The 14,042-nt window shown below is 42.0% G+C and overlaps 1 protein-coding gene across 1 annotated transcript in view; it reads right to left on the reverse strand.

The window, feature by feature from the left end:
• vgll4b (vestigial-like family member 4b) overlaps positions 1–14,042 on the reverse strand; it is a 51,244-nt gene that overhangs the window by 34,784 nt on the left and 2,418 nt on the right. The window contains exon 2 of the mRNA XM_049589033.1: positions 12,669–12,742. Coding sequence (XP_049444990.1) covers positions 12,669–12,732 — 64 coding nt within the window. The 5' untranslated portion in view covers positions 12,733–12,742. The remainder of the gene's footprint in view (positions 1–12,668; positions 12,743–14,042) is intronic.

Genomic DNA, 14,042 nt, shown 5'->3' on the forward strand with positions numbered 1-14,042 from the left:
TGCTATTTAGTTTGTTTGTTAATGTCAATAAGTAATAAAAACTTCTAGGAGTAAATAACTTTGGTCATGAGTCTGCTGCCTGATGTGCAATTTAGGAAACACTATATAAAGTGTTGTGATAGGGTTACCATTACAGATGGATGACATGTTACATGATTATTAAGCTTTGCTTTGGGTACAACATGGTTTGAGCTTTTTGTTAGCCATGCTAGTGGTCCGACTTCAGGGATGTCAGCTGGTCTATCCACCACTATAATCCTGACCTGAATATCTCAAAAGCTATATGGATGATGAACTTTGGCACACACATAAACTTTATGTCTGCTAAACATCAGTTTGTTAGCATTTAGCAAACTGAAGCGTTATCTAGTGGCAAGAATGCCGAGGAAATACACAAGTTCACCTGCAGTTCGCATAACAGCCCTAGTAACATTACTCCTATGGATGTGATGAAAAAAACAAAACTCCAGAGGGTCATCATTCTTGCAGGTGCCAGTAGAGCTGAACTGGTATGGATTATCATGGTAATGCGTATCCAGCTAGCAAGGAGGCTCTCAGGAAGTGGCATGGTAAACACAGTTTTCACAGCAGTGAAAAAGATACTGCTGTGTATGTACGCAAAAGAAGGTTGAACAACATATTGGCCGTGTGGTGCATATGCAATTTCGTCTGCAGCAAAAGTGGGTGCATTCCGAATCTTTTACCTTTTCCTTTTCCTTTTAGTAGGCACTGCAGCTGCCCTTAATAAGTACGTACTGTTGCATGCAATGTGCACACAGTCGGGACATACTACTTTCTCATAACGTTACACCCTGAACTTTGACCCTCTTGCTTTTATATCTGTCATTTTTGAGATAAAACAAACTCCACTCACCGGGTTTGCCAGAGACGGAGAGCTCTGCTTACTTTGCAGTGTATGTTTAACTTTAAAGTTAAAACTGCACAGATTGTAGATTTTAATATATTTGCGAGAGTGAAATTACATCTGCAGTTCTCTTTCATTGTTATTTTTATAGTAATGTCCTTTGGTTGTTTGTAATATTTATGATTATTTTGTTCCCTTCAACAATCAATATTCCTATTATTACTATTCCACTGGTCATCATCAGTCATCTGTCCGTCACAAGCTTTCATCTGTTTGCGGCTCAGTCGATGTGAAGTACCGTTCATGGCACCAAATTTGAAGTTAAAATAAAGAGTATGAGATTTGGAATGCAGCAGATCTTAACATTATCACTGAATATTACCTATCTTGTTACGTATTTTCCACTGCGCAGAGGATTGTGGGTCTGAATAGCCAGAAAAGCATGCTGGCTTGCATACTGCAAAATCAGACTGGATGTAGTAGAACATCGTGGTACTTTTGGCATACTGTATTTGACATAATATGTGTTGGGACATACTGAAACATTTTCTAGCACACTATATAGTGTGTTAGCATGGGTATTGGAACACACAAAGTGTTTTTTGGGGACAGCACAGTGACTTCCTGGAGTCTTGTTGTCAGTGTGAGGTTACCAGCAGACTCCAGGAAGAAGCCAGGCAGGCTGTTTCCTCCTGTTTGCGGTCTTTATACTGAGCTGAGCTAACTGGCTGCAGGCTCCAGCTTCAGATTGAAGAGACACATAGAAGAGTGCTTTCAACACTGAAAAAGTGTTCTGCCATCAAAAGTTTTTTTACCAATAGTACGACGAACAAGATAAAAAGTTACTTCAGTTTTTTTCTTAACAGTCAGGAGTCCACAAAAAGAGCAGAATGACCAATGATACAAAGTACAACCCAGCAAACATTTGTCTGTGGGGCCCATGTGGGTGGTAAATGAGATAGAAAATGGGTCTTATATCGGATTGTACGCAGGTTCCATATTTCTCCAATGCCAATTGCCCACATGGGTAGGTTTACCCAAGTGGGCCCCAGAACAGATGCCTATTTCGGGCCCATACCCACTTGGTACCTAGGTAGCCCTAGCTTAACCAACATGGGGCCCACTTGGGTAAACCCAGTCTTGGGCATGTGGCCTAGAGCCAATATGGTGCCTGTGAACAGTCACATATAGGACCCATTTTTTCAGCCCATTTGCTACCCACATGGGGCCTGCATACAAATGTTGGCTGGGAAGTACTGAATTGAATATGTTCTAACAAACACCAAATAGCTGATGAACTGGACAACAAGTCATTATCATGTGTTAAAGTAAAACAGTTTGACCCTGAGAAAGATCAGTGTGTGGCCAGTGCATTATGGTCTTACTGTCTTTTAACAGACGCAGCGTGCCCTTGCTGCACTATGATTCATAACAGTGAACTTCTGTGATACTTTATTATTTGACCCACATGAACCATTTAGAAGCAGAGGGGTGGATGCCACAGTCCCTCACCTCCTGTTTAAAGGATTAGTGTCTCAGCTAAGGGCAATGGCAGCATTCCTACAGTAATACCTCACACACAGTAAATGTCTTCTGTGATGAGTAAAAAGGGAGATAAAGCTGGTGTGAGAGAACAACAGCAGGAGTGTAATAATGAAGTCAAGACAAGCGTTACTCTGTACACCGTCTGTACACCACTTTGACCTGTTCAGCCATGACATCGTTATAGCCTAGCGCTCACAAAACTTAACTGATAACCAGGATTTATCTCCTGCAGACTCCTTGACCCACACAAACACTGATAGCAGCCGATAACTCAAACACTGTTAACAGTTAATGACATCATAGTGCTCCATTTATCAATAAACGGCAACAGGCACTGACTGGAGGACTGATAGGGGAATAGGTAATAAAACACTGGTGGTGTTCAAGACAATAGAGCATGCAGTCTTTCATGCATACACCTGTGTTTTCAACTTTTATTGCAAGCACACACAGAGCTACAGCGTTCATGCACGACCACACAAGATGCCAGTGTGCGCCACACTGCCCCCTACTGTTTTGTTCAGGACTGTTGTGTTTTGTGCTGCAGACTTTCCGCTATCAGTTTTTAGGCAGGAATTACAGTCAATCACGGATTCACACACACTGGATGGCGTGACACCAAAACGAGACACCTGCCAAGCTGCAGACCACTGTTGGAAACCAACACACAACAAGCCCGGGTGGTTATATAGCACAGTGGTTCCCAACTGGTGCGTCGCCGGTCCATTCTGAATGACCGCAAGTGACTTGCAAATTTATCAAGTTTGTAAAAAACACACTTTATTTTGAATCACAGTGAATTTCCAGCACTGAGCTTTTATTTTGAAGTGTTGTTTCCTGCCATAGAGTGAGTGACTAAAAGAAAGCTACTTGACAGAGACAGCAAACTAATGCAAGTATGATGCTGAATATATTACACTGTGTGGACACTGAACTAATGACTAAGAAGAAATCTGGACCCTGTGGCTGAAACCAGTTGGAAGGAACCACTGATATAGCAAGTTACTGCTTTGCTGCTTTTTAGGTATAAAACGTGGGCATTTTTATTGACCCGTCACTGTTTTTCCAGCGGCTTTTTTGGCGGCAGGGACTGTGCTCCCCAAAAAATGTATTTTGAGCCAAAAGATGTTTTTTCCTAACCATAACCAAGTGTTTTTTGAACCTAGACATAACCACACATTAACCACAGCACTGTTACAACATAAAATTTCAATGTATCTGCTACATAATAACATGCAAATGTAACATATGCATTCCTTGCAGAAACATACAATGCCAGCAATTTTCTGGCAGTTCGGATGACAATGACAGATGCGTGAAAAAAATAAGTTAGTCTATAAAACAAACCAAACCAATCAACTTTCGGGTGCAAAGAATTATTTAAAAGAGCAATGTAGCTGCAGTCGATTCCTTCTCAGGAATCAGTGGGCAACATTAGGGAGGTTTTTAGCTTTACTGACAAAGACTGGAAGATAAAGTTTAAAAGTACAACACAGTAAATGTCACGGTGTAAAAAGAGTCAATACTGACAGGACCTTCACACACACTGCTCACACTCTGGGCCAAGACAAGTTATATTACATCTGAATGGGTCACTTGGCTTTAAGAGGGCTATCTGTAAAAGTACTACAAGCTGTGCCATCTTCTGTGAAGGAACAGTTCGACATTTTGTGAAACATGCTTATTCACTATGTGGTCAAGATTTAGAAGACGAGAAGACTGATACCACTTTCATATCTGTGCAGTACTGGAGCTACAGCCAGAGAGCCGTTAGCTTACCTTCAAGCACCTCTGAGCTCACAAGCTGTTTAATTCATACAAAAACCAATGCATAAAAAACACATGTTGCAGTTTTACAGAAGGTTATGTGCTGGACTGGCTGGGCTGGAGTATTGTTATCATGCAGTTGCAACAGACCAGCAGAGACTCCAGGAAGTATTCCCTTACTGTTGAACAGATAAACACACTCACACTGCTCACACAGGTTTTAGCGGTCCTGCAAAAAGATCACTGGCTGCCTGAATTTCCTCAAAGCTCACCATCTTATCTGTGTTACTAAAACTTCCACAGACCACACCATGTGTTAAAGTTTAATCTCCCCTAACTTCAAAAACACCTTAACAAGCCCTGCAGGGGAGATGAGTTACAGAGGTGGAGTTGCTGCTCACCATCTGCACGCTGACACTATTACGTCTCCTTGTTTAACACCTGTGTCACGTTACGTTGAGGAATACCTGTCAGAAACGTGGACAAGCCAGAGGGCAAACCCACTCCTTGCTGTAAAGCTCCACATACACACCCAAAAACCCAACCCATCCCACCCACAGGCATGAGTCCTCGGTCAAATTACCTCTTACACAGAATGATGTTCGCCTCCAGCAGGGTTTAGACAAAGTGCAATGATGCAATCGCTCCGATTTCACTTTCAGTGTTGATCTGACTTCACACCACTGAGCACTGACAAGCTCTGACGAGTCTCAACAGCTTACTTACTGAGAGGGCGTCCATACAACACTAAAAGATTCATAATGTGGAAAGTTTGATTGATTAACCAAGATTACAGTAGTTCATGCGTACGCTTTGAGTGAGGGCATCTGAGGCTAAGACTACGGCAGGAGTGAATTAGGGTTTGCCTGCTTGTCCAGTGTCAGAATCTGATTTCATACAATCTGTTCAATGCAAAACATAGTCCCTACACCACAGTTCAAATTTTGCCCCAAGTTGGCCATCAAACGAAAGTTAAATGTTACAATCCAAACCCTTTGCCCTAAAGCCTCTCCATGTTTGACAAGTATTCAGTTAAATGTTTGTAAAACAGTTCAGTTGTTAAGTCATAGCTTGTGCTTCCAATGAGCTGCTTCATGTTAAAATGTGTTAAATGTGTATTTAAGTCATATTTAATAGGTATCCTCCCCTGCAGACTATACACGTCTGGCATCCCCTGAAGCATGCAGTTAGCATGGCCTAAAAACATGAAAGAAGGTTCATAAGGCCATGGCGATGTTAACCCCTCTGAATCATTCTGAGCTGAGAAATATCATGTTAGTGTGTGAGTACATTTTTAACTAGATTACCCACAATGCTAAAGGGAAACATTTTAACACCATGTCAACAGTGATGAGGAAATTTAGACAGTGGGTATGAAGTATTTGCAACACATTCTCACTCCCTACGCTTGGTTAGTGGCCCGTCACATCAAAATATGACACTCTCCTTCCCCCTACTGTGTCAGTTTCTGTCGCTCAGGGACAGTAGGTCAATTAATGCTCCTTACATGTATGGTCTCTTTTTTAAATAACTTTTACGGGAACACTTGTTAAATGTATAGTCTTTTTCAAAATAGACTTACAACATAGGAAAAAAAAACTTTGTATTTAGGGTTACTTCCCGAGGATGAGGCAACAAAAGCAGTGGTTATGTTTAAAAAAAACATCATGGATTGACTTAAAATAAGTATGTTTGTTCCGAACATATTATAATGCCACGTGATAGAACTGAGGTGACACGGTGCTACAGTGGGTAGCATTGTCGCCTCACTGCAAGAGGGTTCCTGGTTCAAACCCAGGGTGAGGGAGTCCTTCTGTGCGGTGTTTGCATGTTCTCCCCGTGTCAGCGTGGGTTGTCTCTGGGTACTCTGGCTTCCTCCCACAGTCCAGGCAGGTTAACTGGTGACTCTAAATTGCCTGTAGGTGTGAATGTGAGCGTGATGTGTCAGCCCTGCTCAATGTCAGCTGAGATAGCCCCCTGCGACCCCTAACAGGATAAGCAGTTATGGAAAATGAATGAATGAATGAATGAACGTGATACAACAGCATGTGACATACATATGACATACGTCTTGACTGACTTATGGATTCACACGAGACACGAACAGTGCACTCCTGGGTGAAAGTCTGGAATTCGTCTGACCCGTACACCTCCCCTCCCACCAACCCTACGTGGAATTTCTTGCTCTTTACACTGTGGTAGTTGCCCAGAGTGTCAACAGATGCCAGGGCTGTTTCACACTGCCGCTAAAGGGTGCCTCTGCCTGTTGGAGACTGATGGGCCACTGACCAAGCTTCAGTATTTGATGGGATTGAGATCAGGTTGGCATTAACGACATGTACCCAAGTGGCTAAAATCACACAGTCCAATGCAGCCTTGCATTGAACACAATACATTTAAAGGTCCAGTGATAGGATTTAGTGGCATCTAGTGTTGAGGTTACAGACTGCAACCAACTGAAATTTCTCGTGTAGAAGAAATACAGTGGCCGACGCAATAACACAAATGGCCCTATCTGGAGCCAGTGTTTGGTTTGTTTGTTCTAGACTGCTGTAGAACAACGTTGTGGACTCTGTTGTTATGGTTGTTTGTCCATAACCTACAGTATGGACTTCTCATAGTGTTATTCAGCACCAGAATGAGACTGAGCATTATAGAAGGGTCTGTTTTAATGGACTGCTTCCCTTCACCGAGAGCTAGGAAAACTGGGGGTGTTTGAACAAACCATGGAAACTATAACAATGAAGGGGGAATCTGTAAATGTGTGTGTGTGTGTGTGTGTGTGTGTGTGTGTGTGTGTGTGTGTGTGTGTGTGTGTGTACTTTCTCCAAACAAACAAGCAGGATCTCAGAGTACAGCATGTGAATCTATGCGTGTGCAGAAGTAGAGCAGAGGGCACCATACAGATCTCAGCCAACCACCTTCTCTTGGCACCACTTCATCTTTTGTTGTGGTTCCTGTCAGAAACAAAAGGTCCATATTCCATGTCTTCAGTTGGGCCCTAAACCACCAGCTCTGTTTGGAAAGACTGGCTTTGATCTGACATCCAAGACCCAACTAGCAGAGTGAGGGCTTACTGCCTGGGAATGTCTCTCAATTCACACTAAAACCAGAAAAAAATTACTCTGTAAACATCTATATTCTAGAGAACTTTGAGGTACAAACAAGAATATTTCGATGTGTCCTTGGAGCTTGGCCTGCAGTGAAAACAGACTGTTTAAGGTTGATCTCAAATACAGGTTTGCTTCCAGGGAAGGGTGGAGCGCACGGCAAGATCTTCCAAGTAGCCACCAAAATTGCTATGGAGGGGTGACGGCAAGTATTAAGCATTTCTCCGCATTCACCATTAAATATAAGGCACAGATTACTTCACTGCTTTTTTAGTGTGTGTGTAATTACTGTACACTCAAGGTCGCTGCTATTTGACTTAAGACCTGTGATTAGTGTTGTTCACAGAGAGCCTGTCCTCCAGCCAGAAGGTGGGAGTTCAAACTCACTGACAGCAAAGATGTGTGTGTGTGTGTGTGTGTGTGTGTAGAGGAGATTTCACTTATTTGTGTGCACTCAAATCAATGTAGAAAATAAACTATGATGGCATTTTTGTCACGCTTTTTCTATTCGAACAAAGCATAAAAAAGGTTGCGTAAGTTGCTGCGTTATTAAAGCCCTATAACGTCAACTTTAGTTTTGTTGATGACTTTTTAAGCCCCGAGTGTTGCCTGCAGGTGTTAAAAAAAAAGACATTTTGACATCTCCTCCTGAACCATATATCCGATTCATAACAAATTTTCAGTGGATCATTACTGGACAAAGTTTGTCAAAAATTATCAAAAGCTTGTTGATGATTCATCAAGCTTTGATGATATTGACCAATCAACTTTTGAGCCAATTATCACAAAACTTGCAGGAAATTAATCTCAAGCTAAAGCTCTGTCAGGAAGACGACACTTTTGCATGCTTAGACTGTAACTTTCTTTCTCACCCTGCCATTCACTCACATGCTCATGCTCTATCTCACGCTGTCAGTGTTCGGTGCTGTCAATCAAGTCATCTGCTGTTCTACAGCTGATTTACAATCAACCAGTAGCACAGCAACACACCTTCTCCATCAGCCTATCATCTTACTGCTCCTCATTTGGTTCTAGTCCTCCCGAATGCTGCCTCATATGGCCTCATCAGTCATCAACCATAGTCATCGGCCACCACTTCCTCCACCAGTGTCTAGACTCCATGGGGGGATTTATATTTATATTGCTGCCAATCAGATGTCCCACGTTCACAAATAATTTCCCTCTGGTGTCTAAGCGACAAAGACTTGTTAAATTCCTGTTAAATCTTGTCAGCTCAAATCATCAGTCAATCTGTCAGCCACTAGGGGGCTCCACAATTAAAAAAAAAAAGTGGGATAATACAAACCATACTATAAATAACAAATTGTTGATCCAGTCATTACAGCACTTGCAGGGTGTGTTGATTTCCAATGTTGAACCGCATGCGTAGAATTATTTTGAAATCAGTCCACACGGGGGCGCCACCAGTGCCATCACTTCCAATTGCCTTTTGCAAAATTTGGCCATAAATCTGTGAGGGTTTGTTCAAACATCACCAAACTCAGTGGACTTTTTTTAACTAAGACATTATAGCATCTTCCCAAAATGTTTCTGCAGTTTTCAAAGAAGAACGTGATCTGTTAGAGATTTGGACATAAATGAATGAGCATGTGACTGCTAAATCTGTTGTTTATTTTTAATGCAGGCAGCCTGAATTGTCACAGGTTTTGAATCTGCCTATATTTTGGGTTTTAAAAGGTCCATGCTGGCTTGAACCGTGGAATTGCAGCTATATTTTCTTTTTACTTTCACTACGAACTGCAGTAGCGCTTTCAAAGTATGTACTGTCGCATGGAGTATGCATACAATTGGAACATACTACTTGTCATAACGTTGCACCTAGAACTTTGACCCTCTTGCTCATATATACGACACAGTCCATGGCACAAAATCTGAAGTGGAAATAATGAGTATGGGATTAGGAACGCAGCAGATCTTAACATTATCACTGAATGTTATCTATCTTGTTAAATATCTTCCACTGCGTAGAGGATTGTGGGTCTGAATAGCCAGAAAAGCATGCTGGCTTGCATACTGCAAAATGCTACCAGATACAGATTGGCATACTGCATTTGACATAGTATGTATTGGGACATACATCATCAACCTCCATGAATAATGCAGGGAAGCCTGGCCTGTGAGGCAAACCCCAGAGAAAAAAGCACTCACTGTTACGTCCTGTTAAATCTTGAGTCCTGTGAGCACATTGTAATAATAATAATAAACATTTCTGTCACCTCCGCTCTTTCCTCATCTGGGTTATGGTGGCTGGTTAGACAACACAAGAGAATTTATTGAATTTGAGTGTACCAAACTGAGGTGTTAAAGTACGATGGACACACACTCGCTGCTGCTATCAACCTATTTTAATTATTTTGTGTGCAAATAGCAATTTGAAATTTGACAGCAGAAAAAATCTCAAAGGTTTAACAAAAGTCCAAACTTTAATAAAAGCTATCGTGGACAGAGTTTTCATTTTAGATAAGCGCTCATATCAAAGCAGCCTTAATTAATCCAGACCAGGCCAACAGTTCTGTTTTAGGAAATTACTGTGGTATATTTCCCCCTTTGGAGCCGAGCAGAGCGACCTGGGACCAATACATTATTCATGACCTGTAATTCCATTTTCCTCAAGACAGCATTTGTGTAATTTTCTGAGAAATTCATTTCCAGCAGAGATGGGTTATCTGCAGGAGTGCCGTTTAAATAAACTCAACAATGATTTTCACTTCAGCCTCTAAAAGCTGTGAGCTGCAGCGCCAGCCCTGACAAGCCCCACTCGGTTTTGCTGAGTTACAGCGGCTGTCATGAAGGCAAGCCTCTCCCTGTTCTGCACTCTGCTATTAAGTCCTGCACAGGCAGCACAAAGGCTTGTCATAAATGCAAACAAGTAGGCAGAGGCTATTGACTCAACTGCCTGGTCGACCTGGTTGGCCGACTGACTCGATGTTAGTTTGGCAGACTAGCTGGTTGGTTGACTAGCTGAGTGGGTTGGCCGGCTCGCCCGTTCCTCCTGCACTATTGTGGAAACAGGTCGAGTGCATTGTCTTTGGACAAAGAGGCCATGCACGACCCAAAACAAAAAGTGACATCAGCCCAGAGGAAAAAACAAAAACACTGCAGGGGAGCGAGGGAGCAGAGGAGGAGGGGAGGAGAGCTCCCAGGCCATTTTACTCATGAGTGCAAGGAAGCTCATATTCAGCTCATTTAAGCCGAAGCATTATGGGAACAAAGTGGTGACACGGGAGACATTACAGCTGAAGCTCTTTCTAAATATTCCCAGTGTCTCCATACACCAATGAACACAAGTTGATTATCTATAACTTCTCTATATATATATTTAAGTTGTTCAATTATTTTGCATCTCTGAAAAAGACTTTCTATGCAGAATTTAAAAAAAATAGAAAAACAGTGTACAGACTTTTACAAAAGTAATCTCTCTCAGTCATCACTTATGACCCACTAGAGATGTGTACCAGTGTATCTATCTGCACAGACTCCGCCCTCTGCCTGTATTTTCTTATTTTTTCTTATACCCTTTTTCCACAAAAAAATTAGCACATGTACGCAGGAAATTTAAAGCACGAAAACCCTCTAACAATAGCCGACAGACTCCTTTGCCTGTAGACCAGAGCCGTGTTCAGCGTCATTAACGCACTGGAAAACAGGGCTAGTAAACAGTTGACTGCAGCTTGGAGGCCAGTGAAAATGTGACAACTCCGTGATGTATGGACTCTTTGAAAAGAAGACGCCCCCAAAATATAAAAAACTATTTTAACTCGTTGTTAGTACTGTGTGTTTCAAATTATAGAAAACCAAATGTGTGATGGTCACACAACAGACTGTCATAGTTTCTTTAAAACTTAGTGCAGATCAATAGTATTAGTAACAGTATTTTGTGGAGGCGCATCTTTGACAATGTAATAATGTGCCGGAAAAGGGGTGAAAATTAGAGCCACCACCGTGTTTCATGTTTCTACCATTGCGATTCAGAGCCAACAGGAGCTGGAGCTGACAAATATCCATGACCGCTGCAGTGTCATTTGTCCTGGAAATGAATGTTAATTGTAAACTTTCCTTTTAGATACCAAAGCCAGATGTTAGCGGGTGTTAGTGGGTTTTTTCTCCACTGGGAAAGAAGCTATATTTTGCTGTGTTTGGGGCGTTCCTGGGCACAGCCACAGGTAAGGTCAGGACTTTATAAAAAGGTAGCGACCAGGTGCCAGTAAGCAGCACGCATCTGAGAGGAAGCTATGAATCTCTCAGACACAGCGCCAAAAAAACCCATAAATATAGAGGGGCAATATGCCAAGCAGACAAAGCTGGGGATGCTTTTACTTTCACTTTTGTTGGCAATACTGTAAACAGAAAGTGGTTAACAATTCCTTCATTTACTTTTAGATAAGGAACTTGAAAAACTTGTTTTCTCAGTGTGAAATGGTCGTAACAACAGCTAGCATGCACTTCCAGATTTCAAAATCCATTTCTTTTAATGGAGTTAAGTAACTTTGTTCCTGTGATCCTTGAGGGATTTCAAATTCCTTCACACCAACAAATTCACACGTATATACAAAAAAGCCAAAAATCCACCTGCTTGTCACTCCCAGCTTCTTTAAATATCTCCTCTACAACAGTCAATAAAGTGCTGCACAGCCACAGAGCAATTATTAAATCCATGACACACCATCTGCTAAGCTGTTAAAGAGAATACTGTAAAACAACAAACTAAACTTTCAGCTCCAAACAGTGTTGATTGATTATGATTAGTATCTACTGAATGTTAGGTGTCCTATAGGCTTCACTCCACTGGCCGTGGAGAGGCCTGCTGACAAGGATTGGCCATTTCTTCTTAATCTCGGAAGGAATTTATTTCAGCAACTCCACAAGTCCTCAGATATGATTAGGAGAGGAGGAGGGAACGAGAGTGGAAGACGGAGGCAGGGGGACTGAGAAGATGGAGAGAGGTCAACCAGACAGCAACACAGACACAAAGTCAGATACAGATGGAGCCAGAAAGACGCTTAAACAGAGGTAGAGACAGATAATGAGACAGAGAAGCACCCCACCCTGATTCCAGTGAGAGCAGGTTAACACAGGCAGGCAGCTGACTTGTTTAAAAGCAGTGCTGATGGCCGTTGAGTGCAGTTGGTCTTATTTGCCTGCATATCAGCAACCTCAAGCTTGCACTGCACAAAGACGGCTTTTGTCTTATGGCAGAAAACAGGGCCAAGGCTTATGCCTGAACATTATGTTGCACTTCATCAATATGCAGCGCGACTGTAATCACAGAGATGGTTACTCCACAGGACAACTTTTGACAGCAGGACAGAGACAGAGGGAGTGAAACTTCTTCTGACACACAAACACAAGAGGAAACTTACTTTCTTCTTCATTCGCATGAACAAATGATGCTGCTCTTGACAGAACATCCAGTGGTGTCTCCATGCTTGGATACCTGCGGGACAAGAGGGGAGGACGCTGTGCTGAACATGAGAGCTGTGTGGCTTTTTGTCTCCACAGAGCATTTTATACAAAAGAGGAGTTCACATTTGATAGATGTCACGTCATTAAGAGCTCCACAGGCCTGCCATTACAATCACAAAAGGAAATTACTATTATCCTATTAGGCATGGGATGTTATAGAAATCTCATGTCACAATTATTCCTGGCCAAAATAATTGCAATTCATTACATTAGGCCCATAATCATCAAAATTAAACTCTCAAAAAGGCACAGAGGAAACATACAGGAATCACTTTACTTTACATTTTATTAAGAAACTTTTTTTTTTTTGCATCACAGAGAAGACAGATACCTTTCTTAGTAAAAAACAAACAAACTTTTATTTCAAATGTCATCATCTTTTGATATGAAATATGCCGATGTTTGATTTTGTGTTTGTTTTTTTAGGTTGTCGTGTATGCAGCCTGTTTTTTGCAGAGTCTCTTTTACTGTTGACTGCTGCTGCTGGACACAATATTCGTGACCATTCCAATACTGGAATTTCATCATCATCAACTTCTTGTGACTGCTTGTTATCACTTTCCGCATTAAAATCTCGAATCAACCCATCCCTAATTCTTATTAAGAGGTTTGATGTTTGTCAGCACCCAAGCCAATACGATTCCTGAGTTTTAATACAGACACCAAAATTACTTTTTTTGGTGGCATAGGTGTACAATAATTATGTTTTTCTCCACAACCGTTTGCCAAACTTCTAAGCGCAGCAGTTTTAAGTGTTGTCTTCATGGGATAGTTTGTGGGATTTAGTGACATCTAGTGGTGATGTTGCAGAATTTAAACATCTCCTGTATGTGGAGGAGAACTACATCGGCGAGGCCAAAGTGTGAAAAAGCAAATGGCCCTATCTCGAGCCAATAGCCAATTTTACACTGCCTGTTGAAGGCAGGAATATCTTGCCGTTATGCCACCTCGCCGTTCTGTACATAAGGTACGATGGCGGAAAGAGGGGACAGAGTTGTCTCGCCTCTGAGCCCCCCAAGAACAAGGTCTGTGTCAAACATAAAGCCGGAAAGATGTAACCATGGGTGGAGCAGGCGTTTTATTATGTTGGCGACCCACAATGGGAGATTTAAAAAGCTGTTAGCTATTAGCAGTTAGCAGCTAACTCATAGAAGGAGAACAGCGGTGGTAAATTCGGCAAAAATGGGATTCGGGAGCTCCTCACCCTCCGAGCAGAGGATGAGATCAGCTACCATATAACAGAGAAGGTAAATGATTGTGACTGGCATGTT

This window comes from Epinephelus fuscoguttatus, linkage group LG1, assembly GCF_011397635.1.
Source record: "Epinephelus fuscoguttatus linkage group LG1, E.fuscoguttatus.final_Chr_v1".
In the NCBI taxonomy this organism is placed as follows: domain Eukaryota; kingdom Metazoa; phylum Chordata; class Actinopteri; order Perciformes; family Serranidae; genus Epinephelus; species Epinephelus fuscoguttatus.